General features: G+C 36.6%; 1 protein-coding gene across 2 annotated transcripts in view; it reads left to right on the plus strand.

Moving 5' to 3' along the window:
- Positions 1-1,132: 1,132 nt before the first annotated feature.
- Positions 1,133-16,358, plus strand: part of LOC100928151 (rap1 GTPase-GDP dissociation stimulator 1-like) — a 74,693-nt gene continuing 59,467 nt past the window's right edge. Inside the window, exons 1-3 of one of the 2 annotated variants that reach the window (XM_023494345.2) lie at positions 1,133-1,180; positions 2,024-2,113; positions 2,333-2,417. In XM_023494345.2, the coding sequence (XP_023350113.1) occupies positions 2,414-2,417 (4 nt within the window). In that variant the 5' untranslated portion in view covers positions 1,133-1,180; positions 2,024-2,113; positions 2,333-2,413. The remainder of the gene's footprint in view (positions 1,181-2,023; positions 2,114-2,332; positions 2,418-16,358) is intronic. The other variant, XM_031956362.1, reaches the window with a different exon arrangement.

The raw sequence follows: 16,358 nt of genomic DNA on the forward strand, positions 1-16,358 counted from the left end.
GGAGTGGAGCTTTGAAGACTTAGGCAATTATTAGCTTGGGTGGCAGGTCAACTGTTATCATTTTGATAGTGGGATTGGAGATCAAAGCATGGCAAAGTTCCAGATCCTAGGGAGTACCACTCTCAAGACTTTAGAACCAACATTCTGTGTTCCTGATTGCTTATGCATTTGACAACCTGGGAATCATGGCAGTTTCTATGACATTTTGTAAACTAATCTTGAATTAAAGATGTATAAACTCATTTTCAGAAAGAAAGAGAAAGCTAAGAAAAACAAACAAAAAATACTGTGCTTCCAAATTCACTCTCAACCCTAGTCTGAATAAGATGTGAACTAGAGTCTAGAAACAATCTCTGCCTTCGGAAATTGGATGGAATAAGTAGTGTATCTTACATGCAGTAACATGTCTACTTTTGAAATTCATTTCCTTATTAAAATATTGTTTATGGCATTTAATTGCCATCTCTGAAGGGACAAGTGGAATGGGTAAATGAGAGGGGAAGAAACAAGCATTTATTAAGTACCTAGAACATTGTACCAGTCATTGTGCTAAACATATTTTAAGTATTACCTCAATTGGTATTGCCTCACAACAACTCTGGAAAATAGGTGATATTATCTTCATCTTATATTTGTAGAAACTGAAGTTAAGTGACTTGCCCAAGATCACGCAGCTAGTTAAGTGTCTGAGGCCAGATTTTAACTTGCATTTTCTCAACTTCAGGCTTTCAGCTTTAACTACTATACCATCCAGCTGCTTGTGGCAGGAGGAAGGTTTTGTGATTTGACTAGTGTTCATGTGAATGAATACCTCTGTTCCTATGTGAGAGCCCAAGTTGACTTAATAACAATCAGGCAAAGCCAGTAAATAGGTGACAACCACTATCTTGAAGATCCTCACAGAGGACAGAAGATTGGCTGCTAACCTTAGTTGTTTCATAAATATCCCCAAAATGCATAGAAGAATATGACCTCTTTGAGAGAAAGGCCTGTTTCATTTTTGTCTTTCCTTATCCAGCCCCCTAGCACAGCTCCTAGATAAATGTTTGTTGAATGGGCACATCGTCACAATCATCATCATCATCATCATAATAGCTTACATATAACTAGCCCTTTACAGCTGCTAAGCCCTTTCACATTTATTATCAAATATGACCCTTACAGCAACACCTTAATGTAGGTAGGTCAAGCAAGTATTATTACTATTACTGTTACTATTATTATCAATATCATTGTTCCCATTGCTATTTTGATTATCTCCATTTTATAGATGGAGAAGCTAAAACACAAAGAAATGAAATTAATTGCCCAGAGTCCAACAACTAATTTAATCAGAGTCAAGGCTAGTTTTTAGTTCTTCTAACCCAGGGCTCTTTCTACTTCTTGCCCCTGTTTAGTTACTGAAGTTAAATAAATATCCTCTGACTGATAAATTGATTTGACAGGTGCTTAGGGAAAGGGACTTTCTTCCTGCCTAAATCGTGAGCATTCTCACAAATCCCTTGGGGTTTGCAGAGGGAAGCCTGTCTAATTAGGTTCACTTCGTGATGATGGTCCGGCTAAATCCCTAACCAAGTGACCAAACTCAGCCTCTCTTAGCATTCATCAGCTACACAGCAAGTAGCAGCCTAATTTGAAAACTGGAAGAAATCTCAGAGGCCAGTGAGTCTGTACAGCCCCCTCAATTTCTAAACAAGCAAACTGAGGCAGAGAGTTTTAAGGAAATTGTCCAAGGAATCGCCGATATCATCTGACAAGAAAGAGCCTCACACTTGGCCCAGCAGGGGCCTCATATGCAGGGAATTTTCTGAATCTCTCTGAAACCCTGACTCCTGAAAAAAAATCTGAAATGTCAGCATCAGTTTCAACAATGCTGCTCTTCACAAACCTACCAAAAGGCTGAGACGCCATGCAAAGCAAAAGCTGACCTGAATAGCTAAATGTGTACATATCTTTCACAGTGTCTTGCCTCGATGGAGAATAGTTGTAAACCTGATGGATGTTATGTTCAAATTTGTTTCAGATTCTCTTCTGGCCCAAGGAGAAAATGGTGTTTCCATTTCTGCCAATGACATCTGAACAGGAAGAATATAAGCCGCAATAGAAGGATTAAGTAATTAGAAGGGATTGAATTAGTTCAGAGATCAGGGTCACTAAGAGAAAGACAGAGAGAGAGGGAAAAAAAAGAGGGAGAGAGAGGAGGAGGGAGAAAGGAAGAAAGAAAGGGTGGGGGTGGGGGCCAGAGAGGGGAGAGGAGATAGAGAAGAGAGTTAGAGGGAGCTGGGAGCTGCCTGGCTTTAGCAAGCTATAAAAATATTCTCCTTCTTCGCAGCTTGGTAGCTCCAGGGGACGGAACCTCACGTTTAGAGCTCGGCTACTCTGTGCTATCTCATTTTTTAGATCATCAGCTGCGATGGGTGAGTAAACCTCCTACTAAAAATAGGAAGATGTCTAGCTATTAAATGTATATGCCGGCATCCTGTACCTTCCTTCCCAGGACAAAGCTCCAGGATGAGGGGGCTGGGGGTTGGGAACAGGGTTCAAGGTGGGGGCTGTTTCCATTGGGTGCATGCCTTTGGATAGTGTCAATCAATTATAACTGATTGTAGCTTCCCTGTACGTGATACTCGAGTTCTCGGTAAGAATGCTCGGCTTCTTGCAAGCAGCCAGCCAGTCAGTCAGCCTGGCAGATTCAGACTGGAAAGAATACCCAAAAGTTGGAGAATATCAGGCAGAGAAAGGGATGTCTATGGCTCCTCCTGATACCTCCCTCCCTCAGAAAGAAAATAAAATTCCACACCAATGCTGAGCTCTTCTCACATGATGTTTTGCACATCCTAAAAAATAAATGGCCCAACAACCTTGTGGTAGGCAGAATTAACCTTCACCGACTCTCACTATCACACTGTACATAAAGCAAAAGATGGCTTGGGGTCACCAATTGCACACACCCAGTCTCTTGGCATGGGAACAGGTTGACCTTGGTCAGAGCTTGGGAAAGCTTGCTGGGTAGAGAGAGCAAGGTGAAGAGAATGTCTTTTAATAAGGCTTCTGGGAGATGGAAATACCATAGCTAAAGGTAAGTGGTTGGACAATAATATTTCTGCTTCCCTCCCTTCCTCCTCCCTCCCTCAGTGCTCTCTAGCTGTGTTGATTTGTTCACTTGCTGTCAGAAGTGAGCAGTGTTCCCATTTCATCCTGAATGACAAACTTCTTACTGCCTCTGTGCACTCGAGAGGACAGAGGAAGAGGAGGGAATGCATTGTGCTATATGTAAAGTTAGATAAGACCCTACCCATGCCCTCTTGGAGTTTATAGTCTGGTAGGAGAAGATGTAAACATGGATAAGTATATTTAACTCATGGGATTATAAGACAGATATATAAGAGAGAGAGAGGCAGAGAGACAGAGAGAGAGAGAGAGAGACAGAGAGAGAGAGAGACAGAGACAGAGAGAGAGAGAGAGAGAGAACCAAGAGCTATGTGAGTAAGGTGTAAGTCCAGATGTGAGCTGGGGAAGGGGAAGATTGTAAAGGAGAAATCAGGGTTCATGAAGGAAATGGTATTGATGCAGTTCTTCTTTACCTGGTTATAAAGAATTTCTTTTTATTCACCTGCTTCTAAAATTGCACAACAATGGTGAAATCAAAAATTAAAAAGTTGTTGTCCAGTATAATCAGACAATAACAGTAGTCTTTAAAGGATGGGTAAAATTGAACAGGAAAAAAAATGAATAGGCAAGAGGGGAAGGAAGGGAGTATATGTTAGGTGTAGAGGGAACAGCTTGAGCAAAGGTATAGAGATGGTAAAGTAGCAACATGTTTAGAGGTCAGAAAGTCTTCTAGGTAGGATAGAGTAAAATGTATAGAGAAGAGTACCATGAATTTGAAAAGGCACAGTACCAAGCAGATTCTGGAGGTTCTTGTATGTTCATTGAAAGTTCAAACTTTATTAGACAACAGGAAATAAAGATTTTTAAGCAAAGAAGTATCTTGAATAGATCTATACATAAAGAAGTTTATCCTGATGGCAGGATGAAAAATTGATTGGAAGTGGGGTAAATGGAGGCAGGAAGGTTTTTAAGAGACTACTTCAATAATACTGGAGGCTTATGATGGTCACTTATATGTACGAGGGTAATGACAAGGAGCATAGAAAAGCTAATTGATGTAAGATGTTGTGAAGGACTAGAAATTTTGATAACTGATTAATATTTAATTAATAATTACAGTATTTGCCAGCATTTATATAGCATCTAGATGGCTCATTGGATAGAGCACCAGCGCTGAAGTCAGGAGGACCTGAGTTCAAATCTGACCTCAGACACTTAATACTTGGCTGTGTGACCCTAGGCAAGTCACTTAACCCAAATTGCCTCAGGAAAAAAAATTATATAGCACTTTAAGGTTTGCAAAGCACTTTCCATATGTTACTCTATTTGGTCCTCACAGCAATTCATTACTATGAATTTATTTTATATATGAAAAAAATATAGGCTGAGAGGTTGAGTTACTTGCTAATGTCACACTATTCAGACTTGGTTCTTCATGGCTCAGCCCAATATTTCATCCATTGTGTCATTTAGCCCTCTAGCAAATGAATAGTGAGGAAGAGGGTAGAGTCAGAAATCTTGTCATTGTCCCAAACATGAAAGAATGTATGGATGATAGTGTCACTCACAGGACTAATTAAATCAGAAGGAGGCATAGATTTATGAGGAAAGACACTGGATCAGGAATCTGTGTTCAAGCCTGATAATTTTCAGCTTATGTCACTACCAAGAGTCTCTTGAGCAATGATAGGAACATATTTCCATAAATTCAGAGGCAGAAGCACAAAATTTTTAGTCCTCTTGTGGTGGGAATCTTGTTGAATCCTTTTTCATTGTGTCTGACTCTCTTTTTTCTTGGTAGAGAGAAAATGGAAATTGCCATTTCTTTCTTCAGTTTATTTTACAGATGAGGAACTGAGGCAAACTGAGTTTTAAGTATTTTGTCCAGGATCACACAACGAGTAAATATCCAAGGCCATCTTTAAACTCGTGAAAATGAGTTCCAAGCCCAGTGCTCTATCCACTGCATCACCTAGTTCTTATTCTGTGGTTAACTTACTGTGTGACAATGGGTAACATTTACTCCCACTGGTTACTGTATATCTATACAATGAGAGTGTTGGATATGATTTTCTTTTATATGCTCTCCAGGCTATAATATTTTGTTTCTCATGGCTCTCTAGTTCTGATAGTCTATATTCTACATTCTATAGACCTTTGATATTCTGACGTGTCTAGGGATTGTTGCCAGAAACATCCCTTGTAAACCTGATGTGTTATATAAGTGTAAACTCTTATCATCATTATTCATTCATAATAGTAGAGAGGCAATGCGGATTAGGGGACACAGAGCTAACTTGGAGTTAGGAAACATAGGTTCCAGTTCCTGTCACTGGCACATACTCTCTGAGTGACCATGAGAAGCCATTTAATTTCCCAATACTCCCAAGCCACTATCTAAAACTGTAAATCACAGTTCACTGTGATTATATAAATTCAGTGGAAGAAGTCTGTACACTGTGCTCACAGTGATGAAATCACAGTTCCAAACCCTGAACCTACCCCTTCCCACCAAATAGCAGTTGTGGGAGCCAGAATAGTCATAGTAATTGTAGTAGTTGTAGTAGTAGTAGTAGTAGTAGTAGTAGTAGTAGTAGTAGTAGTAGTAGTAGTAGTTAGTAGTAGCAGTAGTAGCAGTAATAGTAGTAATATGTTTAGTGTTCTAGGGTCATTTCTCCTTTTAATATTTTAGCCTTCAATTTCTTTCGGAGGAGGAACTGGTGTTTGTTTTTATCCTGCCACATGGCAAGTGCTTAATAAATGTTTGTTGACTTGATGTTTTATTTTTTTTATGTTCTAAATTTCTTCCCAGTTCTAACAGTCTCTTCTAGTTGGGAGAATAATGATATATGATCATGGACAAGTCACTTAAACACTATTAGCCTCAGTTTCTCTATCTCACTTCTCTCCCTTTCTCTCCACTTTGATCCTCCTTTTGCTCCTGGGGATTTGAAATTCCTTGGAGTAGAGGTAGGGAATCCCCTGATTTCTGGTTCTCCTGGCTTCTGTAAGGCAATTTTCCTATTTAATAGCATATGAAGCTTCAGTACCCTAGGGAAATCTGAAATTTCCCATATCTGTGCTGGGATTCTTTTCATGAATTTATAGGAGAGAGATTTTTAAAAAAGATGTTAGAAAAAGAAAAGGCGTTAGAAGAATCTTATGTGACTGTGAATAAAGCTCACTGCTATGCAGTTCAAGTGGGAAATTTAGACTCTAGGATTATAGTTTCATAGTAGGGAACATCAGAATCCCCATGCTACAGAATCTAACACACTATTTCTTCCTTTCTCCAATTGTCTCTCCTTAAAATCCAACATTACTTGTAGCCACAGTTCAAAGAGCATTCCGTTCCAGAGGCTTTTTCTTTAATTCCTTGGCTTTCCGAGCAAAGGAAAAAGGTGCTACTCGATTTCTCTGTGTGGCAATGACTTCTCTTCATCATACTGGGACCCAGGCCACTTATGGCAATGGACCTTTAGTTCAAAAGCATCATTATGGTATGTTGAGTGTATCCAGGGATTTCCCAGCACTTGTTGTGGGATGAGGGGTGAGAAAGATATAGGACTACCTTTCACAAGGCCTCTAGAATAAAGTGTGTGTCATCAAAGCAATCCTACCAGCTTGACAGCTTTTTATAGAGGCATTTGGGAAGTTTCCAACCCAGGAATTTTCTAAAAGAATTCTTTATCTTCTGTGTTTGAAGTTGGAAAGATTAAAAGGATGAAGCAGAGAGTAGGGTAGTAGAAGGAGATTTGATGTCAAAGAACAGGAGCTCCAGTTCTAGAGTTGGCATTTAATACCTGTGTGACCTTATGGAAACTGATTTATCTCTCTGTTTCTGTTTTCTTTCTAAAAAAGAAGGGGATTTGCCCCATAAAAATCACTTCCAACTCTAAATGTATGATGCTCTTGGCTATTATGTTAAATTAGTCCCAGGACTTTCTGGATAACATATGAGAGGTGAACTGAGGGCAACCAGAGCCTCCTTATAGTTTGTTTTTTAATTTTTTTTATTTTGAAAAAAATTTCTTTACAACATTATCTCTTGCACTCACTTCTGTTCTGACTTTTTCTCTCCCTCCCTCCACCCCTTCCCCCAGATGGCAAACAGTCCTATACATGTTAAATGTGTCACAGTATATCCTAGATACAATATATGTGTGCAGAATTGAACAGTTCTCTTGTTGCACAAAAAGAATTGGATTCAGAAGGTAAAATAACCTGGGAAGAAAAACAAAAATACAAATAGTTTGCCTTCATTTCCCAGTGTTCTTTCTTGAGTGTAGTTGCTTCTGTCTATCATTGAACAATTAAAACTGAGTTAGATCTCTTTGTCAAAGAGATCCACTTCTGTCAGAATACAACCCATATGGTATTGTTGTTGACGTATAGAATGATCTCCTGGTTCTGCTCATTTCATTTAGCATCAATTCATGTAAGTCTCTCCAAGCCTCTCTGTATTCATCCTGCTGGTCATTTCTTACAGAACAATAATATTCCATAACATTCATATGCCACAATTTACCCAACCATTCTCCAATTGATGGGCATCCATTCATTTTCCAGTTTCTAGCCACTACAAACAGGGCTGCCACAAACATTTTGGCACATACAGGTCCCTTTCCCTTCTTTAGTATCTCCTTGGGGTATAAGCCCAGTAGTAGCACTGCTGGGTCAAAGGGTATGCACAGTTTGATAACTTTTTGGGCATAATTCCAGATTGTTCTCCAGAATGGTTGGATTCGTTCACAACTCCACCAACAATGCATCAGTGTCCCAGTTTTCCCGCATCCCCTCCAACATTCATCATTATTTTTTCCAGTCATCTTAGTCAATCTGACAGGTGTGTAGTGGTATCTCAGAGTTGTCTTAATTTGCATTTCTCTGATCAATAGTGATTTGGAACACTTTCATATGAGTAGAAATAATTTCAGTTTCATCATCTAAAAATCTGTTCATATCCTTTCACCATTTATCAATTGGAGAATGGCTTGATTTCTTATAAATTAGAGTCAATTATATATTTTGGAGATGAGGCCTTTATCAGAACCTCTAACTGTGAAAATGTTTTCCCAGTTTGTTGCTTCCCTTCTAATCTTGTTTGCATTAGTTTTGTTTGTACAAAGGCTTTTTAATTTGATATAATCAAAATTTTCTATTTTGTGATCAATAACAATCTCTAGTTAATCTTTGGTCACAAATTTCCTCCTCCTCCACAATTCTGAGAGGTAAACTATCCTATGTTCCTCTAATTTATTTATAATCTCATTCTTTATTCCTAAATCATGGCCTCATTTTGAATCTTATCTTGGTATATGGTGTTAAGTGTGGGTCCATGCCTAATTTCTGCCATACTCATTTCCAGTTTTCCCAGCAGTTTTTGTCAAATAATGAATTCTTATCCCAAATTGAGCATCTTTGGGTTTGTCAAACACTAGTTTGCTATAGCTGACTATTTTGTCTTGTGAACCTAACCTATTCCATTGATCAATTAATGTATTTCTTAGCCAATACTAAATAGTTTTGGTTACTGCTGCTTTATAATATAGTTTTAGATGAGGTATAGCTAGGCCACCTTCATTTGATTTTTTTTTTCATTAATTCCCTTGAGGTTCTCGACCTTTTGTTCTTCCATATGAATTTTGTTGTTATTGTTTCTAGATTATTAAAATATTTTCTTGGGAGTCTAATTGGTATAGTACTAAATAAATAGGCTAGTTTAGGGAGTATTGTCATCTTTATTATATTCACTCAGCCTATCCAAGAACACTTAATATTTTTCCAATTATTTAAATCTGACTTTATTTGTGTGGAAAGTTTTTTGTAATTTTGCTCATATAATAATTCCTGACTTTCCTTTGGTAGATAGATTCCCAAATATTTTATGCTATTGACAGTTATTTTGAATGGAATTTCTCTTTGTATCTCTTGCTGTTGGATTTTGTTGGTCATGTATAAAAATGCTGAGGATTTATGTGGATTTATTTTGTATCCTGCAACTTTGCTAAAGTTATGAATTATTTCTAATAGCTTTTTAGTAGAATCTCTGGGGTTCTCTAAGTATACCATCATATCATCTGCAAAGAGTGATAGTTTGGCTTCCTCATTATCTACTCTAATTCCTTTAATCAGAGCCTCCTTATAGTACTTACAACAACAATGTAAGGTATTTAGCATAGTGGAAAGAGTATGGGAACTAGAGATAGGAGAACTGGATTTGAATTGTGCCTTAGATATTTACTAGTTGTATGATGCTGAACAAATCACTACTCAGGGTCTCAGTTTCTTCATCTGTAAAATGAGAAATATAGCGCTTAAGTATCTTACCTCAAAGACATGTTAGAAGCACAGTATCTTTCAAACCTTAAAGCATTTATAAATGGGATTTACTATAAAATGGGATTTATTATAAAATGGGATTTAATAAAAAGGAAAGAGCAATGGACTGGAGACCTGGCTTCTAGTCCTAGTGCACTATTAATGTACTAGATGACCTCAAGCAAGTCACTCACCTGCTAGATTTGAAGCTAGACAGCTTCTTTTATTTTTTTCTTTTGCTGAGACAATTGTTAAGTGATTTGCCCAAGATCACACAGCTAGGAAGTGTTAAGTGTCTGAGGCCAGATTTGAACTCGAGTCCTCCGACTTCAGGGCTGTTATTCTATCCACTGCACCACCCACCTGCCCCTGGACAGACCTTTTTCAGCTATGGAAGCTCAAGAAGATTTTTGATTTTGTTCTTCTGACCTCTTCTTAGCACTGAAGAAGTAATAATAATGTCTCTGAATTTCTCAGCCATTCAGCAGAGGCAGTGGATAAATATTAAGTTGTTAGAGAACTGGGTAGTCACTTTCTGACTGCTATGATCTTTTTTTGTCATTGAATCATTCCAAAACTGATCATGTGGATTAAGCCAGGAGAAGACTGAAAGAATAAGGAGAAAACTGAAATCTGCAGAGCATAAGCAGATAATGACTGAAATTAATTTACTCTCATACTAAGAGAACCAGGACCCAAAACCACATTTCTTTTTGCTATTTTCTCTTTACCAGCTGATGAATACTAAGAGATCTAAGTCCTGGCCTCTATTAGCTCCTTGGCCATTTAGTTAGTTTTTGATGCTAGACAAATCATTGCCTCTTAACGTAGGCCCCAAATCTCCAAGCAGTCAAACTAATGGATCAATAGCTACTTACTAAACATCTAGATAGTGCTAGGCATTGTGAAGGGTTAGGAAGAATACAAAGAAATTTAAGACTAGTAGCCTTGACCTTAGGAAGCTGAGACTATCTATCTACGGAGCTGAGACAACTAACAACATATAATAATGTACATCAGCGATAGAATCATCATTATATAGTCTGAAGTAGCGGTATATTATATTTTTAAATGTACAATTTGTTATTCTGTATCTTATTATCTTTTTCTTGCTAAGAGGGGAAAGAAAGTGAGTAATTATAGCCATGAACATGAGTAGAAGATTAATATCTGTCAATGATAAGGAAAGTTCTTATTGGGTAAAAATAACATTAAACATAAAATTAGTGAGTCAGTAAGGCACAAGGTGCTCATGTAGAGTAAATCCTAAACCAGATGTTAGTCTGAAATCAGAATATTTTTTTCTATTTTTTTAAAATCAGAATAATTTAATTGTGAAATTAGAATCTAGGGATGCAGGGAAAGAAGCATGTGAACTTCCAACCACAAAAGAAATCTACCGGTTGTAAAATGAGTCAGAAAAACTTTAAGTACATGAAAGAAGACTTAACAATATTAAAATCCATCAATTAGACTAAGAAATATATTAATTATACTTCTACTATTTCTAGATTCATATTCTTTTTTTCTCTCATAAACATATATCTTTCCTTAACGTGAAGATGGTGCCAATGTTGTAGAGTGGGGGGATGAGTCATTTAGTCAACAATGGGATCAAGTCATTAAGCCTTGTGTCCAGAAAAACTCTAAACAGAATACAGATCCAAGCAGGCTCAGAGATCTAGAATGTCTCTAGGGGAATCTGTGTCTCGAGCTAGGGTTTAATGAAGAAGAAAGCCTTGGAACTAAAGCTAGAATCCTCTGTACCTCCAAAAAAAAGAGCTTATGTCCCCCAAACTGGTGCTATCAGCAAAGCCTAATATTTCAGCTAAATCCTTTACAATAAATTGTATAAACAATAAAGAGATTATTCTAATTCATTTTTTTAAATTTGTTGAATATAAGTATAAGGCAGACTAGGCAGTGAGGAAAATGAAACAGGAACTGTATAGAGTTACTGCCCTCGAGGGTTAAAGGTCTAATTATAGAGATTACATTGGTTTAAGAAAAATTTAATAGATAGGAGGTAGGAGAAATAATCACTATAGGCTAGAGTACTAAAGGAAGACTTCCTGGAGGAGGCATTCAATAAATATCTGGAAATTGATTAACTATATTTGCTAATTTAGTGATCTCTAAAGTGGAGATCATAAAATTACCCCAAAAGAAATTGACTTGACTCCAAGGGGATGTGAGAGAAAATGGGTTAAATTTCATTTTGACCTCCCCATACCCAATCACAAACTGATCTGTAGAACAACTACAACCAACCCCAAACCATTCTTCCATCTTCCTTCTCCCACTGCAGTTCTTTCTGGTATCAGCCCTAGTTTGTGGGTCTTTAGGATATTAAACCTTATTAGGACTCAAATAACCACCTGTGTAGGTAAAATTCTTTGCCCCTCTTCATTCTCAGCCTCCTTAATCATTCCCAGCTCCTCTGAATTACTTCATAGCTTCTATTGGTGTTTCAGAAAGCAAAAACTCTGTTCTTTGGGACAGTACTTCGGAAAAATTCATAGATTTTTCTTTTTTAATAGAAAAGATTAAGTAGTGAGGAGGGGAGGATGGGTGTGCTTCAATTATATCATCTTTCTCCTCAAAATCCATCCTTCTTCTGAATTTTCCTATTTCCATTAAAGGTACCACTGTCCTTCCAATCTCCCAGACTCTCAGCCTATCCATTATCCTTGCCTTCTCACTCAAGTGAAAGTGATCTATTCAAAGTTACCAATATTTTCTTACTTAACAAACCTGATGGCCTTTTCTCAGTCCTCATCCTTATAATCCTATCTGTGCATTTGGTACCACTGATGACCCTTGCTTCCTGGATGTTTACTTTCTCCTCCCTAGGTTTTCTTGGTACTGCTCTCTTTTCATTATTTTACTACTCATTAAACGTTCTCATCTCCTTTCCTACATTATCATCCAACCCATTGTCTAATTGTGGGTATTCCTCAAGGCACTCCATCCAAGGCTTTATTCTCTCTATGTACTCTCTCACTTGGTGACTTCATCCCCTCCCAGAGGCTCCATTATCATCTCTTTACAGATGACTCACAAATCTCTATATCTATCCCAATCTTCCTTCTGAATTCCGGGCCCACATCTCCAATTGCCTATTAAAGTTTTTGAGTTTCAAGGTCCTTTAGGTATTTTAAACTCAACACATCCTTAACAGAACCAATTATCTTTCCTCCCAAACCAGTCCTCTTCCAAATTTATTTCTTTTAAAACCACAACCATCTTCCTAGTCACCCAGGTTTGCATCTTTGATGTTATTTTATTGACTCCTTATTTTCCTTTACCACCCCACAGTTGCTAAATCTTGCCACTTCTACCTTCACAATATATCTCACATACATTGCCTTCTCGCAACTCACAGTCAAAACCTCAGTTCCAACCCTCATCACCTCTCACGTAGGTTATTACAAAAACTTTCTAAAGAGAAACACCCTGCCTCTTCTACCTTTAATCCATTTTCCACATAGCTACCAAAGTGATTTTCCTAAGACTCAAATCTGATCATCCCACTTCCCTCCTCAGTAAATTCTATGGCCTGCTACTGACTCTATAAACAAATATTATTCAATCTTAATCCTTTTTAAAAAAAATATTTAGCTCTTTATACAAGTTAGAAAATATATAATTATTAGAATATAACATCCCTATATAATTTATAAATAAGTAAATATTCATATTTTGAGAGTATTTGATGAAAAGTTTCCTTTGCTTTGTTTTTTTACTGATAGTTGTAAAAGATTTTTTTTTAATTTTGAAATCACTGACCTAAGTTAATCAACTATCCAGTAAAAAAAAAAAAATTAGGTACAAAACTTGCTAATAAATTTAGTCATTAAAAAAACTAATTGTTTAGTTACATAGATAAGTCAGTCAAATGATCAAAATAGTTTGGACATGTATGTTAGGTAGATTGCCACTATTTTTTTTAAATTTCTATCCTTTTGAAAGGTTGGGTTCAATCAATATCTATGATGAATTTGTACTTTCCCTTAAAATTTTTACTATCAAAGAGTCCTTACTTCTTAACACCTATAAATCATAAAAACTGATTCTTGTATCTCCTCTTTCTACCCTCCTCTACTCAGTTGGCTCTCCCCATCCCTGCCTTTTTCCTTTGAGCTGCTGAAAAATTGGTTTCTCTGAGTCAATGAATAGTAGAGAGGCTAGAAATAGAAAATGTAGTATTTGACTGGTCCTAGAAAATGTAGTATTTGAATAGTCCACAACCTGCTTCAGGCTAACCAACACTGGATTAGATGGCTTCTAAGGTTCCTTTACAAATCTACAATTTGAGGTTTGATTCATAATAAGCAAATCGTTTTTATTCAATTCAGCACATACTAAGCAACAGTGCAATACAGAATTGAGAATTTAATTATCTGTACAATTCAAGCTTCAAAACTCACACTTGGGCCTCAATGTTCCAGGCCAATCAGTACCAATCTGCCACAAAGTTTTTAGTCCCATAGTTGCCTCTGTTCACCACTTTGCTTTGCTTGTAGAGACATGGTCACTGTGGCCGAATCCTATTTTGTAGATCTCTCTCTTTATACACAAGAAAAATTAAGACAACTAAAAGAGTCAAAGGTCTTTTCTCTTGGTCATGAAAAAAAAATGGAATAAATTAAGAGAGACTTTACTGTCACCTGTCAACATGTAGGTGTAATAGGATGCTATACTTAAAAAAAGGACAAGATTCAATTTCTGCCTCTCATACTTATTATCCCTGTGACCATAGGCAAGTCAATGGACCTCCCCAAAATCCAGAAAATTCCCTAAGACTTATCTGCTAAACTGTATATAGGTTCCATCTTTGTGGTAAAAGGAATTGGAACCTAACAAAATAATATCAAAATATTATTATTGTTATTACTCATTATTATTAGAGGGTATGTTTCATTAAAATGTTGAAGTGATTTTTGTGTGGGTTGCTTTATGAACTCATAGAATCTTAGAAGAAATATTTATACAAAGATGCCATTTTATAAATGAGAAAACCAAGACCCACAGAGCTATAGAATTGACTTTCTCAGTTTACACAGCAAGTTACTGGTCAATGTAAGGCATAGCATCCAGGCCAGTAATCCTACAACAGCAGAAGCAGCATTTTGCTTCCTCTGAGTTCTCATTGCTTTCACCAAATTAATCAGTCAAGTGAATCACATTTGGTTAGCTCATAAGCAAAAGAGTAAAATAAATAAATGCATTTGCCTCCTTATAATTGCTTTCCATTATGCTTGGCTATCCCCTCTGGACTGCCATAAACAATTCTTCTCCTTCACTGGTGTATACAAATGCTCATAGATTGTCATCAAGTCCCTCTTAGTCATAATTTGGAAAATCTCTGTCTAGTTAATTCCTTTTATCTTTTCTCCTCCTCAATCCCTCCAGCTCTTAATCATTTTTGTTGCTCTTCTCTGAATCCTTTCTAATTTTCTTATAGTGCTTTAATGCAACTTTTATATAGTAAATAAACACTTTAAGGACTGCTGATTACTTAGTAAATTTGTTCCTCAAATATTATTACTTTATCAGATTTGAGCTAGAAGGAAAGGGGAAAACAGTAGGGAAAAGAATAGTCCCCAATCAAAATAAAGTGCTTAGATATTGAGCTGGCTGCCACGCTTGAAGTCAGGTTAGTACATTAAAGGTTAGTTGTTAGATAGAAGTAACTAAATGCTCAGAAATGTGAAATATAAATGTAACTTAATGCTCTGAAATGTGAAATATAAATGTAAATAATTAGAAGTCAGTCTGTGTGTGTGTGTGTGTGTGTGTGTGTGTATTCATGTGATACCTAAATAGCCACCTCCAATTCAGGTCCTAATGGAAAGAACAATTAATAATGTAATGCAATAGGTTATGCTTTTTTTTTAGCCTTCTATTCTAAGGGCTACCTGAAGGCAGGTACTATTTTATTTTTATATGGATTGGCATATTGCAAGAATTTCTAATGAAATGCTTATCCAACTAATTCTGTCTTTTGATTAGGACTATTTAAGTCAAAAAATATTGTTGGAACTTAGCTTAAGAAAAATTAGAGCTCTATGGATATGCAAACACTTTTTCATGTGCTAATGGACATATTCAATAAAAAAGACAGCCTGTGAACAATTAACCTTCAGAACAGAAAGGTGAAGAAAAGGATAATTCATGAATTTTCTTCACTAAAGATAGATATGGAATTGTCTTTAACCATAATAAATACACATTCATTCCACAAATTTTGGTGAAGATCAGAGAAGTGTGATTCATTCATGAATAAATATTCTATCAGTTATGCCCATGGAAGGAAAAATTCCAAGTTCAGCAAGAAAAAAAAAAAAAAAGCTAAATCTTTCCTTTCAGATTTAATCTGGAAGATCAAACTCTGTGCTGCCCAGGTCTTTATCAGGACTGCTCAAGGTTTCATTTGGACTGCCCAAGCTACACAATTTACATTTGTTCCATTTCCCATCATGTAGCACTCTTACCTTAACAAGCATAATACAAAATTTGCAAAGTATTAAGTGGACAAAAACTTTTGGGGCATTTTTAAGCATTTTCAAAGCAACAGAGCTTTGTTTCTCTCCCAATTCCCCTTCTTTCTTTCTCCTTTCATTCTACTATTCCCCACCATCAGCATTTTTTAAAAAGTATAGCAATAGATAAGAAAACATCATATTTGTTCATTCATAGCTAAAATTAAAAGTGCACATTTTGGGTTTTTTTTATTTTATTTTATTTTATAACTTTTTATTGACAGAACCCATTGCTGGGTAATTTTTTACAACATTATCCCTTGCACTCACTTCTGTTCCAACGTTTCCCTGCTCTCCCTCCACCCCCTCCCCTTAGATGGCAAGTAGTCTTATACATGTTAAATATGTTACAGTAGATCCTAGATACAATATATGTGTGCA

The sequence above is a fragment of the Sarcophilus harrisii genome, chromosome 2, assembly GCF_902635505.1.
Source record: "Sarcophilus harrisii chromosome 2, mSarHar1.11, whole genome shotgun sequence".
NCBI lineage: Eukaryota > Metazoa > Chordata > Mammalia > Dasyuromorphia > Dasyuridae > Sarcophilus > Sarcophilus harrisii.